Source organism: Aptenodytes patagonicus, chromosome 18 (assembly GCF_965638725.1).
Source record: "Aptenodytes patagonicus chromosome 18, bAptPat1.pri.cur, whole genome shotgun sequence".
NCBI classification, from domain to species: Eukaryota; Metazoa; Chordata; class Aves; order Sphenisciformes; family Spheniscidae; genus Aptenodytes; species Aptenodytes patagonicus.
The window spans coordinates 11,767,784-11,787,748 of record NC_134966.1 but is presented as its reverse complement, the minus strand read 5'-3'; the positions used below and the strand labels follow the sequence as shown (position 1 = coordinate 11,787,748).

Genomic DNA, 19,965 nt, shown 5'->3' with positions numbered 1-19,965 from the left:
CTGAGCAATTAAGTAGAACTTTAAATATGCCTTCCTGAAATAAGTTTTGGTTTCATACTGTCAGGGAGCTTTCTGCCTTCTTGGTTTTCTGTCTTTTCAAACTCTTTTGATAGATGCCTTGCAAGGATTTGTTTACCAGGTTCTTAATCTCTACTTAGCAGATATGTTTTGAGAGGATTTCTTGTTACTCTTGTAATGGCTTTTAACTCTGCTGAAGTTTATTTAACTAAACAGAAAGAAAGAAACTTATCTTCTAACTAATCCTTCTTGATTGTTTACAATATAATGCCAAACTTAAATGCTGTTTAAAGTGGTAATTGTCTTTCTGCTCTATTCTAATACATAGTTTGTAAAGATGCTTAGAGCATATTAATTTAAATGATAATACTGTCATATAACATGAAAAGTTAAGTTGCTTATCAGTATATTTTGATAAGCTACTTACATTTTACAGTAGCATTTGCAGGCTTCAAACAAATGTTAATGATGGAGTGCCATTCACTTTATCTGTCTCATATATAGCTTCTCACTTCATTTATTACCGAAAGCTGTACGGTTAGGAACCATGGGGCACTCAATTCTTTATAGTTGTCAGGATGTAGTCATATTTTATAAAAACTTTAAATCCTGTCTAACTATATCAAAATAGAATCCATTTGCTTCAGAAAGCATCTGTGATTAAGAGAAGCAGTTTGTGCGTCACATAAACTTGCTTTCCTATTCGCTGCAGCTGAGGGGAAATTCCTTGCCGGTATTTAAAAAGGAATTGAAATAAAGAACTGTGTCATGAAAATAGGGCATAAAATCATTCCAAAGCATTCTGTAGTGAAAAGTAACATCTTAGCTGTCTGTCTTATTTTATGGAATGGAAGTGTAATGTAAATGAAAAAGGTGTGATTTCTCTGCATGTTTGTCTTTTAATTTTGTTTCTTTATTACTTCTGTAAGTTGAGTACAAATTTACTAAAGGTAAAGTTTCTATTTGACTTAACTAAGGGCCGGGCTAAATACAATGATACAGGATGTGGAATAAGATTTGACAACAGTTGAAAATGAGATACTGGTTATGCAGTTTAAAAAATCCAGTTGTATCAGGATTCAAAACCAAAACAACTGTCTGTCTTCAGTTTACTAGGGCCCTCGGCAGCTGTACAGAAGACTAGTTATTTAACATGTACTTTGGGAAATAATTATGATTAAGAATGTTCCACCATACGTGAACATAGATACTTTAGTGTACATTTATCGTACAGATTAAAAACTTCCATTGGATTGTACGTTTGTTCTGTACAGGGTGAGAAGGAAGGTGAGCTCCCAGCACTGGCCTGCCTGATACCCGAGTTTGTTTGCAGCTGGTGCTACATTTGATGTTTAGTGCCCACAGGTGGCTGGAAATGCTGGGGAAGAGTAAATACTGAAGCTCAGTCCTCAAAGGAAAGGGATGCTTCAACCTTCTGGCAGTGTTCTCCTTCAAATGGAAGGAAGGTCTCATGTGGCTTTCCTAACAGATATTTACAAAGTGTCATGTCTAGTGGAGGCTGTTGTTAGGATGCATCTATATAAAGGCCAGCAATCTTGGATTAATTGCCTGAGATTTAGCAAGTTAAATGTATGCTTTTTCTTTTTTTTTTTTTTAGTTACCTTCCATGGTTTGAAGTCTTTTATAAGCTGCTCAATGTCTTGGCAGATTATTCAGCAAAAGGACAGGTAATACTCTAAAGTACTAGCCCTTCTTTCCCTGCCCTGATATCAAATGAGGGAGAGAGGATGAAAACAAGCTGTTTTAAGAAGTGCTTATATCAGAGATGACCATGTGAATTATTAATCTGTATGATGCAGTAATATAGAAGATCATATTCAGCCAAGCTGAACGCCTGGCAAGTGCTTGTGGAAAAATAAATACACTTTTAAATTATTTTTTGGAAAAGATAAAGTCCAGGAATGTGACTGTGGATCCAACACAAGTTAATGGTTTCCCTGCAATCATCCATACTGTGTAGACTTTTTGATTACCTGAACTGTATTCAGCACATCCATGCAACTCCCGTATTGCAGTGTTTCATGAATCTTTGACAGATGTCTTATCCAAGTTTACTTCTCATGTAAAGTTAGTGTAGAACTAAGCTTACTGATGCAAAATGCTTATCCACATAGCATCAACTAGCCTAAGCCCTTCAGATGCTGTTTTGCTTTTAAAGCAAAACAAAGTAAAATTCAGTCTTGAGACAGTGAAAAAATGTGAACTAAGCCATTAAAATTTGCTTCTAGGTTTATAAATGATAATTCATGATACAGAGAAATCACATATATGATTGCAACGCCTAGCCTAGTTTCAAGTATTTAAAATATTACAAGTATAATCTTCCCTGTTATGTTACTGCTTTGATTTATTACCATTTTGTGGTAATAACGTATTTTGCATGTCGGAATCATTCGCATTTGAGGTAGAAGCACTTAGGATCACATCTTCATCTAGATGGATTAAATACATTTGGCTTTACCCTAAGCTAATGAGTTGTTCTAAAGAACTTGCAGTGAAAACCGGCTTGCTCTGAGCTGAGTAACTATGTAGTGCATAGGTTGGTGACTCAGTAGGTTGCAGAAATATGTAGAAATACATATGAAAAAAAAAGTCTTCTAAAAATTCATGTTATAAAACCCAGCTGTTAGACGAAACTACATTTATTTCTGTTCATAGTCTAATGTATAAATCTATTTTCACATTTTTTTTTACACTTGCAATTCCACAAACATTGCCCTTCTGTCTTGGAGTTTAGCTTGTTATAGCAATGCCTACTTAGTATTCCTTTTTTTTTTTTTTTTCTTTTCTCCTTCTTATTTCAGGATAGTCAAAGGAGTGAGCTCCTAGAAACATTTCATAAACTTACTATCCCTGAGCCAGGAACCTCTGTTCATCTTGGAGTGGTAAGTGAAGCAGGAGAGATGTAAACTAAGGTGTTTAATTTTCATTACGTATAATAGAGGAATGTCAAAAGCAATTCCCCTTTTTGGAACTTGGTACACAGATGTTGTTTTCCTGTGAGGACACAGAGCTGTGAAATTCCCCTTTTCACATTTGGGGCCCTCTGTTTCCCTTTCCTTAACCTCAAATGTCTTTGAAATGCTGTTCTTTGATTGGAGGAAGATTGTGTATATTCCCTGTGGAAATTTCTCACCATATCATCTGTGACCTGTGAGAGGTCACAGAGCAGCAACATGACGTTTATTGCCCACACTTCTGCAGAACTCCTAGGTCTTGCAAGTATGCAAGGGGGACAAGACTGGACAGCAAACAGTCACGTACCTGTCATCGCAGCGTTTTGAGCATTAACTGTTTATCACATTTTCTGATTCCTTCTCCTCTTCCTCCCCCCAAGAAAAAAACACAAAAAACGATTTATTTCTTTTTTATATCTTGTGAGAAAATTAACTAAAGAACACTGAAAGAATAGATGTGGGGTTTTATTGATGGGATTCTATTTTGAATTTAGTCTTTTGGGGTTTTTGTCTTCAAATTAATTTTTGCAGAACAACCTTGTGTTCCAGGCTGTAGTGGAAAAATACTTAAGATGCACATTGCTGCATGTTGCCAGTTAGTCATTTAGAGTCCACGTGGAAACTAGTGGTGTGTGCAGCCACAGTTCTCTTCTCCCTCTCATTTCCTTTACTCCTTCTTCTAAAGTCCTTTTTGGCAACAAGCAGCTTACTCTCATCACTTCACCCTGTAATGTCAGTCGACAGGTAACAGTTGTTTGGCCTTGCTAGGTCACCAGCTGGCAGTAGAAATGTCCCAGTCCTCTTGAGGCTATCTCTTTTTTGAACAGCATTTCTGTTTAAGGGGACGAGCTGTCTCAAAAGGCAATGATCAGTTGGGATATTTCAGTTTTTTCACACCAGTGGTTTCAAGGAATGCTGCCAGTCCCCCCTTGTCTCAGACATTTCATGGGCGATGAAGCAAGAAAGGATATAAAAAAGCAGCCAAGGGACTGTTAGCTGTGGTGTCTTTACGCATTTTATTTTGGCTATTTACAAGCCTGTTTTGGGGTCGGGGTGAGGTTCCTATATCTGATACAGTTGCATATACTATTCCTGTATGTTTGCATTGCATCTTTTTGACCAAACTAAAACAGTGATATATCAAAAAGCAAAAATTTGTGTTAATACATTTAGTGTCTATATTCAGTGTAGCTGTTATACCCGCTTGCTATTTTGGGTTATAGACTGTTCATGAAGCACTGAAATGTCTGAGATATATATACAAGAAAATTGTGCTAATTGTGGAACTATGCCAAGAATATAACAGCCTTTAAAGCTTCAGCAAGTAATTAATAAGTAACCCTAAGACAAATGGTGAATATCTTAAAAATAATACAAATTGTATACAACACTGATTTACAAAAGCAGTTTAGTCGCATTCTCTCCTCTCCTTTCCAAAAGCCCTAACCAAGAATCGTGCAAGTCGTGCACAGTCAGATTGGGAACTAGAGTGAACCTGGTCTCTTGGAACGCAGACAATTAAAAAAATGTAACAATACAATGGATTATGAAATTGCGAGACCAGTATAGTCTTTCAAAATGTGTTTTTTAAGGCGTATAAAAGTGACCTAGAACTTTAGTAATATTTTTCAGGTAAGTAGGCATAAAACTTTAGGAAGTATTTCTCAGTAAATTTCTGTAACTTCACCATTGTCTTGAATGAAACTTACTGATGCTGTAAGTCAGAAAAGGACCTGCTTGCTGTTGTTTCCTGTAGTCTGTCATGCAACCTGCAGCGGGCTGTGGAAAGATGGCTTGAATTATAGCCTGCCTTGGCGTTTCCTTGGCATATGTCATACATTGTGTGAGTCTGTCTGTATCAGCGTCTCTGAAGAACAAAAAAATGTAATATAACTTTTCAGGAGCATTTGATACTTTCTATCTTAATGCATTTCATATTGCATGTGTGATCTGAGAATCCAGCTGTTGAAATCCATGACAAAGAAGTCATACTGGTAGTTGGTAACAAATGTTCTGTCATTTTTACTTAGCTGAGCAACTGCTATTACTGCTGTTACTAATACCAAGCAATAAATTTAGATTGCTTTTGACAATATTGCAATAATCAATATTTGCTCTTTTTTAGCACTCATACTTTACTGTGCCTGACATCAGAGAGCTTCCTAGTATACCTGAAAATGTGAGTACTGTAGAGGACCGTGCACTTTACCATTTCTGTTTAATGTCAGCAGCAAAACAGATAACAATTGTTACCTCTGTTTGGCATAGTAATAGATTATATTCTGTAAAATATTGCTAGATGTTGAAATAAACTTTAGATGGTTAATTTATAATAAGTATTGGGCAGAAAACATTGCGTTGCTAACTGCAAAAGTACATGAGGCCTTTTGAAGTACAACATAACAGTAGAATTTAACGTTTGCCATTTTAATTAAGAAAAGATACCAAATGAACAGGAAATTGACAGCATAATTATCTTAAGCTGTAAGTCAAGATATTTATTTAAAAACTATAAAGCTTTTATTATTATCACCAATCTATTATTACTTACTGTTAACATTCCATGATTTCTTGGTTCTAATAAGTGAGGAAATTTAAAATACACATCTATAGTTTTAGCCTACTCAAAATTGGGAAAGAACAGTGGTTTGGTAACTGTATGTAACAGTATGGTGGCGTTTCAGAGAACAATGATGGAGTTTATTTGTGTGAAAATTCACTCACTACAATAAGCCTATGAAAAATTCTTGAAAGTAATCTTAAGGCAGTTTTGTGATTGCCATTTGAGTGAGTACTACAAGAGTCATCCTTTACATAAAAATGCAGGATTACAATAGAAAGGAATTTCATCCATTTTACCAAGGCTTTAATTTATATCAAAAAGAAGACAAGAATCCCTTGAGGTATTTCACCTTTATTAGCTAACTTGAATCAGGGTCTGTTCTCTTCTCATAAGTTCCAAAGAACTGCTGTTTGAAAAGAAACTTAATAATTTCACTACTAAAGAAGCAGTTTTCTTTCTTCTGCATCCAGATTGATGTTTTGTTCTCCCCTTGCTGACCTCACACTGTTTACATAGTTACGTTGATTTTCTTGAGGTATGGACTTTGAGTACAACATGAAACTGAGACTAAAAACTAAACTTGGGAAGTAATTGTTGGGACCTGCTGGAGAGATAACGTACTGGTTTGAAATTAATTTTATTTGAAAAAATGTTTCAATACAATATGTTGTTTTTAATAGAATCATAGAATCATTAAGGTTGGAAAAGACCTCTAAGATCATCGAGTCCAACCGTCAACCCAACACCACCATGCCCACTAAACCATGTCCCTAAGCGCCTCATCTACACGTCTTTTAAATACTTCCAGGGATGGTGACTCAACCACTTCCCTGGGCAGCCTGTTCCAATGTTTAACCACTCTTTCAGTAAAGAAATTTTTCCTCACGTCCAATCTAAACCTCCCCTGGTTCAACTTGAGGCCATTTCCCCTCGTCCTATCGCTTGTTACTTGGGAGAAGAGACCGACCCCCACCTCGCTACAACCTCCTTTCAGGTAGTTGTAGAGAGCGATGAGGTCTCCCCTCAGCCTCCTTTTCTCCAGGCTAAACAACCCCAGTTCCCTCAGCCGCTCCTCAGCAGACTTGTTCTCCAGACCCCTCACCAGCCTCGTTGCCCTTCTCTGGACACGCTCCAGCACCTCGACGTCCTTCTTGTAGTGAGGGGCAAAAAACTGAACACAGTGTTCGAGGTGCAGCCTCACCAGTGCCAAGTACAGGGGCACGATCGCTTCTCTACTGCTGGCCACACTATTTCTGATACAGGCCAGGATGCCATTGGCCTTCTCGGCCACCTTGGCACACTGCTGGCTCATGTTCAGCTGGCTGTCAACCAGCTTTTATTTATTTTTATTACATAACACTTTTATTTATTAAAGTGTTACAGCTACTTATTAGTCAAGCCAAGGATATAATCATGATACTCAGTATCCTCAGTGAAAGAGTTCAATGTTTCAAACATCCGTATTGCTAGTATTAAGAAAGATCAAATACCACTTTGGTATTAACTTGCCTTGTTCTTTAAGATGCTGTCAGAATTCAGATATCATATATCCTTATTTAAAACATTTTGTATTGATTCAGATGAAGATCTAGGCTCTTTGCTTTAAAGGTTTATTATTAGCTGTAGTTGCTCAGGCGGTCATTCTTTTCTTTGTGATAACATCTTCCTTCTGTATCGTATTTACACAATAGCATTCAGGAGTTGACAATCTGCATTTGTGATTAAAAGCTGAAGTGTATTAAGGAAAAAGTACTAATGGACAGACTGATATGGCTAGAAAAAAGCAGATCTGCTAATCATACAGTAAGATCCTTCTGAAAGAATGACATAAGAGACCATTAAAAATGATCCATTTGTTGGACGGCCTTCTGAAAATGTCAAGCATACCTGGTTTCTTTAGGGCCACTTTTTCAGAGACCTTTTAAGCCTCACGAAGTTGTCTTGTATGTGTTTCAGCATGCCTCAGATTTCTAGCCAGATGATAGGTCTGTGGGAAGACAATGCTGGCATTTGCTTCTCTTGAATACTCTTTAATATGTTCCTGCTATGTCTCTTAGCCAAATTTCTATGCCTGACATCTCAGTTTTCTTTCTTGAACATTTTGCGGTCTGCCTTAGCACCATATACCTCAATTTATGGCATGAAAGAAAGAAAGAAAAGGGAATCAACAAGACATTTAATCTCGTTTGTGGATGATTTGTATAGCAGATAACATTTGGGGCTTTTTGTTTCTGTTTAAAAACATAGTTGCTAGCTTTTCTGTGTTGTAGGCTTTTCATACTGACACGTATCCTGTCAGTAGATTTAATAGATGTGCTTTTTCCTCTAAGGTGCTTTATTTTTGTAGAATGATACATTAGGAGTAATTCAAGAGTCAGTTCCTGAATCTAAACTAGCTATCAATATGGAATGTGTTCTGTCCTAATACAGACGTGAAGTTACTTGTTTATAGGGGTTATATTTTATGTTAATCTCTTTTATGCTAATCATCGCAAACTTTAACAATTTTTGTTTGATAAGCCTCAAATCACCTGGAGAGCAGGGAAGGAATTTTATTTCCATTTTCCAGGCTGGCAAATTGGAGGGCAGAGAGAAATGAGCTAGTAATGGGAAGAAACCAGTGGCAGGGATTAAAAGTAGATCATCTGCCTTGGGCCTGTTTTAACTGATATGGAACAGCTTAATAACACACTACATAGTAAAGGCTTCGGGAAGTATAGCTGTATTTATGCTCTGTTGGTTATGTCTGCTGGTGATGTTCGCTTTATATTCAAAGGTATGAGTCAGCTTCCCAAAACGTTTGAGCAGGAGGCATGAGGAATGCTCATGAATCAAAGGCTGTTATAAAAGCAGAGGCCTTGGGCCAGAAGGAGTTGGAAACCCTTTGAAAGCTGAACGCTCAGCCTTCATGGGAGGGAGTGCCATGTGATGCTAAAAAGCATCCTCTTTGAATCATTGAGTGGTGCTGATGTGCCTCAGAGGGAATGTGACTGTTTCGATGTAGGTATCCTGTGCAGTGATGTCACTGTGAAGGATGGACTCTTTGCAGTGTCTGAGGTGAACCAGGGCACCTCTGGGAATAGGAGTAGAAGAACATTTCATTCAGTTAACAAATATGTATGCCCATATATATACACACACAAATTTAAAAAGCTAGGGCTCATTGTAAGAAAGAAAAATATTAAAAATCAAATCCATTGGTCTGTTGTTGCAGTTGACTGTCTTCTATTTCTCAGGCATTTCTTTTGTTTATTTTTTTCGAGTGAGTATCTTATAATTTCTTATGAGGATTTTATCTGTTAATGCAACTTTCATGTAGAATTGGAGCATATTAGGGAATAATACAAGGACATTAATTGAGCATAAATCTTCAAGGATTTTAATCAATTGGCCTGATTTATTCAAAATTCTACATACCTTATCAGTAATCACACTTTAAAACCCATATTAGCAAATGTTTTAGTAGTGCCAAACTTTGAAGTTGTATGTAATGATTAATGGAGAGCTGCATAGAGCTCTATTTGGATTGTTAACAAACTTCTTGGAATTATCTGACTTTGTGTCAGATCAATATGTTTAATGAGTCACGAAAACATTTAGCATGGACACTTTTATGTACCAGCTAAGCATTCACTTTTCCAAAAGATTTAAGTTATGTGAAACATTTGTAAACGCATTGTGACTTCAGAAATAATTGGGTTCATTGCAGGAAATACAGTGCAAGACTGTAAATTTCCTAGTAGTGTCTGTTGTGTTTCAGAAATATCAGGTAAGTTAGCAGTCTGTAATGCTGACATTTTCTTGGTGGTGATGTTCTGGTGTATCTTTGTATCATTCAGTCCTATATTTCAAAATGCCTGATTTTTCACTCATAACATATGTCTTTTGCTACCTGTTTTTCTCAAGATCCACCCCCCCATTTTTTTTTCTATATTTACACCATTTGATAAAGTGTATTGTCTTCATTATTTTGTTCTCCCAAACAACAGCATGGCATTATAAAAGAGTGTTAGCTGCATACCAGATTCAAAATCTAACACGGGTTAGGTAATGTGTGATATTTCAAAGAAAACAAACTTCTAAATAAGATGAGGGGGTTCCAGTAGGAGAATGGAGAACGAAACCTGACTCAATTCTATTGACCTAACAGGAAATTCACTGAAGTCTTGTAAATGAAGCCGTTCAAGAGCAGACTAAAATAAGTGAATTATAATCCATGTTACTATGTCCGAGGTTCACTCTTTGCAGAGGAGAGAGCTCATTGCTTTGTTCCTTCAGTGAGAAATTCTTCATTAGATGATGGAGGAAGAGAAGTACATGAATTTTTTTTTATCTCAAAAGTCAGTGTGCATGTGCATTTGCTGATATTAGATAGCAAATGATCAAATAGATGATTGATCTAGGAATGAACTTTCGAGGGAGCATAAGGGAATTTTGTAGCACTCTTATTGAGTTTTGAGAGGAGTGGGGATACCTGTTCCCATATTTTATTTTGAAAATCCCACTTTTTACTCTCCCAAGAAAGGTTTAAATCCTAGGGAACAAAATACACAACAATTATACTGCAAATTGGAACGCTTTCATTTGTATTTATTTAACTCATTCATGGTTTTGTCACTTACGAGACATGTCTTTCAAAATACATGTGTAAGTCCCAATTTCATCTTCAAAGATGACAGCTTTCTTATAAATAAAACTTAGAGCTAACACGTGAATTTCCTTAGTATCAATACATTACCATACAGCCCACATGCTTCGCAGGTGTCATTGGCAAATTTCTGAGAGCAGAGAAGACTAAAACCTTATAAATCTTTCCATCTGAAGGTACATTTGTGTGTCAAAGCCAGTATTTTGCTACAATAAACTTGATGGAAGAGTAATTGCAAATCAAGTCCCCGTGTCTATTTTCCTCTCAGTAGTGGATACTGTTGCCTTATAAACACATCCATGCACATGCATATCTACATCTTCAGGCAGAACGTGGGGATTATGGGCTCCTTTTGCCATTCCCCTAATTTGGGTGGCATCAAAGGGAGTTCAGTGCTACTTAAAAATTCTTTTAATTCACACTATTTGCAGTAATTGTGTCGTCATGCACTGTGTTTTGGCGTCGTGGAAAGATGGGTGAGAGGGGGAAGAAGAGCCGTAGAGAAGACAGCTTATGTTTAGACAAAAATATCATGCTAATCAGCACAGATGGGATGAGAAATATAGAAAAAGTACATGATAGTTTAATAGGTTTTTGGCAAAACGTTTTGGCTTTTTTTTTTCCTTCTTCTTTGAATATACCTGTCTGTGGCTATAGTTTTTCTGTAACAAAGACCTGAATGATTGTTTTATATTAACATGTTTGAAGTTAACCATAATGAGCTTAGTTTGTATCTATCTAGATACTGGTACAAAAGTCTTCCAAATACAATGCTTAATTTTTCTTTAGTTCTTTGTGTTTGGATGGCAAGCTGTGGAACATATTTTTGCACAGTATGAAGCATCTTGGCAGACTTCTCGGGCCAAGTATTGGTGGTTTTAGAGTTATCTTTGGATCTGTCAAAAGTGCTAATAGGCTTTGTTGAGCTTCTTTAAGTTTCTAAATCATATTTGCTTTTTGCTTTTCTGCACTTTTTTGTTTAACGATGATTAAGATTGCACTTGAATTCATGACTAATCTAATTTTGCTCTCACGTGTGTTTTGTATAAGACTGTCTTTATCATATAGCGACCCTTTCATATCTGTAAGAAGCTATTTGGAAACAAATTCCCTAATTCAGCATTTCTGGGTGCATTACCTTTTCCTCCACTCCCCACCCCCCACCCCTTTTTAAAAATTTTTGTGTTTTAAGAAGTGAAAATATCCTCTGCAAACAAAAATCCTTTTTTGTTTGCCTTGCACTGTAAAAGCCCTTCATAACATAATACATTTTGATCAAGTCACCTACATGGTGGCTTTCTAGTTTTGCTGGTAGAGATCTCAGGATCACATTCTGCTGTTTATTAGAAGACATCTTAATTATTTAGTAAATGATGCATGATTCATGCCACTACAGCATGTGCACAGGGCAATTACATTGGTAATGATGAATGGATAATGTTGCTGGCTGATGGGATGGTGTGGGGGATGAAGTGGCCATAGCCTCTTGTGCAGCTTGGTCTGTTTTCTTTTTTGAATTTCCGTTACTTACAATAATTTTTACATAGCTACTTTTTAATGTTCTGAGCAGCAAAAGCAAGAAAGAAACCTGTGTTACCTAGAAAGTGTATATGTAAAGTTTCGGTGGTGTTACTTGCTTGTGTTTTGGTCTTGCTATCTATGCTTTAAAGACAGATTGCAAATGTGCTTTGCTTACAATATTCTACTGCAATTATTTTTCTTTATACTATATAAACATACTGATCACTCAAGTAAAACTGGATGTTTGAATCCTGCCTCTTCATCAGAGATGGGCATCCACTGAAGTTTTCAGAGAGAGAGAATTCTCTTTCTCCTTCCTCAGTTTCCCCAGCCCCCCAGGGAAGTACTTTCTGTCTTCCACCAAGGGCAAATGTGTCTGACTGCATGAAGTGAGTTCAGACAGCTGTGTAACTGTTTTTAGCTTGTACGTTAAATGCCCATGTATATTTCTAATTATCAGAATTGTTCTAGCATAGACTGAGCTTACATTTGAAATTGTCATATTTGAATTGTCCACTAAAAAAACTTTATTGTTGGGTTGTGCGATTTTTTTTTTTGGTACTTTATCAGGCAGCTTTGAAGTTTCCGTAAGAGTGACAGAACTTTTTTTTTTTCTCAGAGAAGTATCTTGTATTTAAGAAGCTGCATGTGAAACATCAATTTTATTATTCCAAGACCTAGCTCCCCAAAAGTTAGGGGAAAGATACTGCAGTTAAAAAATACTCTGACATAATATGACATCCTGCTTTCTTTCGTTAAGCCACATACTGGATGTAGTGTAATAGGAGGATGAAATCTGGTTATTTTTGTTGTTAAGGACAGTTGTTTTTGTAATATCATGAATCAAAAATTATTTTCTCTCTTTCCAGAGAAATCTGACAGAGTATTTTGTAGCAGTTGATGTCAACAACATGCTGCATCTCTATGCCAGTATGCTCTATGAACGCCGCATCCTCATTTGTTGTAGTAAGCTGAGCACTGTAAGTAAAATGCAGAATAACTTCTTCTATTCACACTACTTTTTTAAAAATGACTGTCATATATAGGAAATTATCTGATGATCTCTAGGTCCCCCTTCTAACCACAGCTATGCAACCTCAACTCAATTCTGTGCTTCTATGTGACGATTTTACTGAACTTCTGTTGGCCTCTAATGTTCAAATGAAAAAGGGGTTTTTGGATACAGGAATTCTTGGGGGCGTTTGGTACATAAATGTACAAACATTTATGCTGTAGTGAAGTCCCTTTTTCATAATTTACTTGACAGGGGAAAAAAAAGATAAATGATACTGTCAAATGGATGTTCCAGTGACCTTCTCTGGATGGACTGAGGGAGTGGGCTAAAATACATTGACAATCCACATTTTTGCAGTTTTGTTGTCTTAATGCTACTTAGGCTCCATCAAGGGTCTGAGAGATGAAAGCTACTGAATACTCTAGAGTACTCTCTTCTAAAAATGGCAGGACATCAAAACAAGCACACAGCTTGATTTAGTTCAAAGTTTTGTATTATGCATTTCAAGGTTTATCAGTCAATAAGATTGTGATTTTCTTTATAAAAGAAAATGTTAAGTCTTCATTCTGTTTGCTCTGTAAATGGGTATTGATTGCTTTCCTTTATGAATGACGAGCATAAGATGGTTTAACTAATTTTGCTTTCTAGTGCTGTGGGCTAAGTACTTGAGCAATCCTTTCTAAAATACAAGCTTCCACTTCAATTTTGTATGGTATTAACTAGTCTCTTACTGTATGACCATGTCCTACTTTGTGTTTGAGATTAAAACTGCTTCATGGAATTGTAAATACTACAGAAGGCTGAAATTATGTACATAAAATCATGTAAGAATGGTCTGTCAATACAGGGCAGAAAAATGAAAGAGAGTAAGACTTCATACTTAATCTCAGAATAGCTATTACAATATCATTTTGAAAGGTAAGTGAAACTAGGAGAGTTAGAATAATCTCTGGGACCTATTAATAATTATTAAATGTTTACAATCAATCCCACATTTAACTGAAAGAATTTCAGTATTATAAAGTTTAATATCATAGAAAACTTGCAAAATCTTAACTTTTATATCTGCCAAGTGTTCTGTGTCCTCCCTACTAAAATAAGCAAAAATATGTCCAGTCCTGGTAATTTAATAAAATGAAGAAGAGAGGTGTTTATTTCAGAAACCTAAAGCATGAAAAGAATAGTAAATTATCAGAGAGGAGGAAAGAAGAGAACGGCTACCCAAAGCATTTCAAAATTTGTGTGGTCGGTTGGTTTAATCTCTCCCTTTGTGACAGAGCCTGGGAAGAAGAATTACTTACCTGTCACTTTGCCTTCCTTAATGAGCCATTTCACAAGTAGGGTTGTGTTTTCTTTCCTATCTTTCTGCTATTTCTCTTCCTTTTGCCTCTGTCCAGGATAAAAGCATGTCTGGTTCTTCGTGAGGGAGGGGTATTCATACTGTGTGTTCTTATCTTACAACTTTATATATCAACTGCTCCAAGATTGGAGTGACAGTGTAAGACAGGTTTGAAGTGTTGGGCCAGAGCCAGTGATTCCTTGCCTGCACGCTCTGCTCTGCATGTTCCAGCAGTAGGAACAAGCTGCATTATTTTATTTCAAACTGTGCTCAGTGGAAGCCAAGACCTTGTAACTGGAAACGTACCAAACTGAGAATTCTCAAAGTAAAGTGAGGGTGGTGTGGTGGTGAGAGGGATTGGTTTCTTTGTTTTTATTTTTTAGTTTTTTAACAAAAAAGTGGAAGGGACCTATTTGCAGTTAATTTCTTTTAACTTTGAGAGACATGGCACGCTTCATACTTAAGGCTTAAATTTAATATCAGGTAAGAGAGAGAAAATTAAACTGTTCTGGATAGAAAGTCTTTTTTTGTGGAATGAATTCTGTGTTATAATACATCATATCAAATTCAATTTTTGATTTGAAATATCCTTAATATAGTTAAGTTGAATAAGATTTAGAGGTAACTGAATGAGGCTGTGTTTATTAGCTGTTTTATAAACCATGTGTACTGAACCTATGGAAGATTTATTGCTGTTTTCTTGGATTTTTTTCTTCCTACAAAAGGAAACTCAAATAATTTCTCAAAATATTAAAGCAATTATTCATGTTAAGTTTCTTTACGTATTCTTTGATCTAACTACTCATGACGAGCCGAATACGAACCAAAACACATAAAAAAACTGTGCTTGGCAAAAGACCACCTGGTGGTGGGAGCATGCTGTTGCAAAAATGAAACAGAAGAGCGTTCCTTGCATCCAGTATTCTCTCTTCCATCATAACTTGCCCATGCAGCCCTGCCTCAACAAGGTATGTTAACTATTTGTGATAAGGGCAGCAGCAGCTTGTCTCTCATTTTAGAAAGGTGGCTTATGTGAAGCCTGATGAGTCTTCAAAGATGTAAACTTCTGAATTTCTGTGATGTTTCTATTTGGCTCCATCATACTGAGGTGAATTTCTGTACATAATTTTTCTGTTATTACAGTCTTAGTACAAAGCAAAAAATACCATTCTGACATGGATACTCTTTTGTTCCTGGGAGTTGAGAGCTTGTCGTGTCACTTCTTCCATGTCATGGAAAGCTCCGATACACAACCTCTTATTCCCTGGCTGGTTTCTGACATGCCTCAGGGCTCTGAGGATAAGGAAATGGTGGTCCTTAGGAAAAGACAACATATGATTAATACCATTCACCAGATGTCCTTGTGATGCAACATAGCTAAGAGCTTGCACAGTTCTTGTTCTACAGCAGTCTTACAACTACTGTTTTAAATGTACAAGCTCTTCCTTCCCAAGAGCTCTATTGCCATCCTTATAACCTGCCAGTATAGGTCTTGACCTTCATACACAGCCTTTGCAACAGTTCTGCTTTCTCCGCTTAATTCTTATATAGCTCAGTCTTAAGCTTTCTACTTTATTTTCAGCCCTGAGTAATGCAGAAAAAAGATCTTACAAACACTCAAAAGGTGGTCATTTTTTCCAGTATATGTTGCACATTTGTAGCCATGTACTGCATCTGTAAAACTGTGCAGTGTATATGCATCAGGAGAGAGAGAGTAAAATGCACTGGAAAATGGCCTATTGTAATTAAACGTCAGTTTATGGTTTTTATATATATGACAATCCCATTGATTTGCTCAAATAAGGCTTTTAGAGTATTAACTATAAAACTGCAAAAAGTGCATTAGTGAATCAGTGACTTTCTTACATAGCTATCTTTTTATATTCTCTAGCAACAGCTGCAGGAAGCTGAGGTAGTGGAACTAATCTTATTTCAAAATGCTGGATTCCTATAGTTTTGACAGTTGGGCATTTCTTAGGCTGCCTTATTATTAAGTGCTTGTTTTCTATATGGCAATCACTAATCAGGTGAGGTCTCCAGCAAATATACTATTTCTTTTTTATGAGCCCTTATCTTGGCAGAGTTGAAGGACAGTACCAGTGCTTACTCATGGTAGTACATTATTTGAATTCATGCCAGATAGCAAGGTGGGAGTACATCTCAAAAATAAGTGACAGGTTCTGCTCAGATGTCTGCAGTGTTGAGCATTATGTCTGTTTAATCTTTTCTTGCTGAGTTTTAAAACCAATAGGAGGGGGACTTGGAAGGGGCCTCCTTGGATTACTGAGTTCACTCCTCTACAGAAGCAACCATGTTATATAATAATGCCAGGAAATAATCCATTCGCTCCTCATAGAAGCAATTTTTAAGTAAGAATTAAATTTTTAAACAGTATTTTTTCCAGACATCTTTTTGATTTGGAGAACAGAAACCGAAAACATAAAGGATTTGGGAATATCTCTATACATTGGGAAATTACATTGGGAAAGCATGCTTTTTTTTTCTGCTGAATATTTTGGAACTAGGCTATGCCTTTTGTCTAATCTGTGAGAGAGGAGCATCTTCTCCAGTAGGAATAATATAAAGATAAGTTGAAATATAATGGGATAGGGATAAATCTTTAGTGTTTCATGAGTCATAAATACAGAATAAATTCAAGATTTTGTAGCTTCTAACTTTTGCTTTAATTAGTATCCTAACATACTAATATTTCCATCCTATATGGACCATAAAATAATGTTCACCTGCTAATAAAGCGCTTTCTTATTGAGAAAGACTGAAAATACTTGCTGTACCCTGTCTGCTTCCAAAGACGCCATTTCCTTAGGATGGTGGTTCAAATCTAGTTTAAATTCTTGCATATTCTCACTTATGGAAACACATTATCAGCACTGGGCTACTTTTGAGCTTTGTGGACTCTCTTGTTATGGCACTGCAAAATCAAGCAGTGCTAAGGTGAGGAGTGACTGTGTAGCTTTCATGGGAAGAGTAAATATGACCTTTGCAAAATAAATCCATGCCTCCAAATCTTAAAAATCTTTAAAAATCTAGGTAAGATTGAACAGTGTTGGATTCTTCAAAGCTATTAAATAAATTTTTGTAGCATAGGACAGTTTGATCCTCTTGAGGGTAAACAACTGGCTAAAAGGTTGAGGGGAAAAAGGGTGAGAAAAATTATCAGTTTTCCTAATCCTGGAAGTTGCTAAGCAGTCCAACAGTGCTCTATTCTGGAATTTGTTCAATATCCTCATGAAAAACAATTTTCTAAAAGGGGAGAAAATGTTGTGGCAGTCATTTTGTTGCATAGCATGGATAAATATAAAATAATGCTTATGGGAGAAAACACTTCTAACCATGTAAGCAATCATGGTCTGACTAACTGAAGTAATTATTACCACTCATAAAGAGATACTGGAGTTTTTTTAAAAAGAGTGATATCGATCTACGAAAATGCCAGCTTATTACTCAGTTGAAGGCTTAGAAGCCAAGAAATTATTATGAAGGGAGTAGAGAACAAAAAAGAGGGCATAATGCCACATGATGTTCATGGCTTGCCCACATTGTGAATGTTGCATGAGTTCTTATGTACTCCAAATAAAAAATTATAAAGTAAAACAGTGAAAAGTACAGAGAAGGGTAACAAGAACAAGCAAATATACAAAATGATCTCTCAGTTAGGGAGAGCAGAGTAGACTAGACCTCTTCATTCAGCCTGGTAAAGATACTAAGGAGGCAGTGAACTTGATAGAAATTTGGAAGATCATGTGTGGCCCTTAGAACATAAGTAGGAGATTTTATTTTTTTATTTATTGTCTCAAAATGCTCAAAACACAGAGCACCCATTAAAAGTGTGAGGGAATAGGCTTGAAACGAAGAGACAGGGCAGCACTTTTCAATGTGTTTATTTGAATTCATTGGCACATGGGGTGTGAGCTGCAAGCTGGTGGGGACGGAGAAAATGGAAAATACCAATTTTATTGATGAATGTGTTGATCAGTGGTTTTAGTAATGTGTGTTGACCACTGTTGGACAGAATACTGGGAGACAAGGGATTTTTGATCTGGTTTAGTAGGCCATTCTTTTTCTCAGGTTTTCCTTGATTAGGTGATGGAGATGATTGGAACTCAAAAACATTATTAAACAGACAGATTAATCATATATTTTAGCCACAATAAAATATCTCTCAACTAGGTACAAGGTATAGCTTAAAATTCTGGCTTTTCAAATTGAGGGGTTTTATGTCTGAAATTTTTATCATTAAAGTGCTGTATGGGTTTATACTTGGCATACTGGGTCTTAGGTTCTGCATGATTTTTTAAAAATCTGTGTCTATTTTGAGCTGTAAATTGCAAAGTATATTTCAGTTCATTTTTATACTCACTTTTCTGCTTTTGAAAAACACCTGCTAGTGAAGCTGATACCTCACCATGGTTCTTACCACACTGCAGAGAACCACAGTAATTCTCCCCAAAAATCCATGTTCCTTGGTGCATTCTTATTGCTTATCCAGATCTGTATTGTTCACAGGCTTAAAAATAACACGTAAAATATGTGCCTGTCTTCAATCTTCTTGCTTAATGACCTGCATTTTAATCAGAAAACCAGGTTCTGTTATTTACAGAAATTGTATTGGAATTACATAAAGGCTTTGGCATTGAACATAAGCCAAACTACATCCAGAGTTGTAGTGGATTTTCCCTGACATGGAGCCTTAAGAGACTGTATTAGCTCATCTAGACCATTTTCTTTACCAGATGTGGGTTCCCTATGAAGTGGTATATAATTCAGTAGTCTGTCTTTAGTGGAAATTAATAATAATGAGGGTCATCTACTTTTTCTTTTTAAGGTTACACCACATCTAACTGAATTAGGATTAACGTCACAATTTGTCTTTGCTTAGTTTCATCTCACGCAACTTTAGGCCACCACAAGGACCTCAGTCCTTTAGAATTTGTCTTTTCGGTATTTCTAAGCAGTGTTCTCCCTCCTTCCTATTGTCCAGACAAGCATTACATGCTTGATTTCATTGTACCTTCAAATAACTGGTAGACTTTTGTTGAGTATTGTTTTCAAAATACGTCTCACAAGTGAAACACATTGTAGTACTTGTGCTGGGTATCATCTGAGATTAAAAGACACTCTAAACTGCAAAACACTGTCAGGGTGGATGTGATTGCCTGTCATCTCTTAGTCTTTTCCATGTATGTGTCTATTTGTATGAGTGTTCTGATTTATTTATTCATTTTCTCTTTTCCCAAGTATATGTGTGTGTTCATATCCTCTTCTTAGGGTATTTTGACTATAGCTTTTGCTGAGATTTCCTTATTGAGGATTACCACCTTCTCCATTTTAATATCCTTAGTGAATGTGACAAATATCCTGCTTATCTTCTTTTCCAAATTGTTAATTATCGTTTGAAATAGGATTGAGAGACGTAATTTCCTCCAAAGCTCTGTGAGGATTCTCCCCACGGCTTGACTGGCACATGTGTTTGCTATTTGTGATCTTTTTCATTTAGTACCTGCCAACATCAAAACTATTCTGAATGAGTTTTTAAAAATATAACTGAGAAAGTCAATGGATCAAGTGATTTGGTAAAGGGCAATTAGATAAAAATCCCTTTTAAATAATAAAAATTTAATCACTGAGTTTAGTATGATATGTTCTTAACAAACGTATGCCACTCACATTGTATCTTCTGAGCTCAAATATTTTTTCAGTTTGTGTTATAATTTCAATGCAGTTTTATGATATTTAATGGATGGTAATTACCAGGGTTGGGGGATTTGCCTTTACTATTTTTTAGTTCCCTTTGTGTTTTCATTTCCATGTTTCTGTTGCTTTATAGAACACTGGGTGTTCTTTTCAGGTTTTGTTTGTTGT

The 19,965-nt window shown here is 36.3% G+C and overlaps 1 protein-coding gene across 6 annotated transcripts in view; it reads left to right on the top strand.

Annotated features, from left to right (window-relative positions):
• DENND1A (DENN domain containing 1A) overlaps positions 1 to 19,965 on the top strand; it is a 219,984-nt gene that overhangs the window by 91,747 nt on the left and 108,272 nt on the right. For 5 of the 6 annotated variants that reach the window (XM_076355228.1, XM_076355226.1, XM_076355227.1 and 2 more), the window contains exons 6-9: positions 1,637 to 1,706; positions 2,844 to 2,924; positions 5,122 to 5,175; positions 12,598 to 12,708. In XM_076355228.1, coding sequence (XP_076211343.1) covers positions 1,637 to 1,706; positions 2,844 to 2,924; positions 5,122 to 5,175; positions 12,598 to 12,708 — 316 coding nt within the window. Of the gene's footprint in view, positions 1 to 1,636; positions 1,707 to 2,843; positions 2,925 to 5,121; positions 5,176 to 12,597; positions 12,709 to 14,503; positions 14,566 to 19,965 lie in introns of those variants that run through there. The other variant, XM_076355229.1, reaches the window with a different exon arrangement.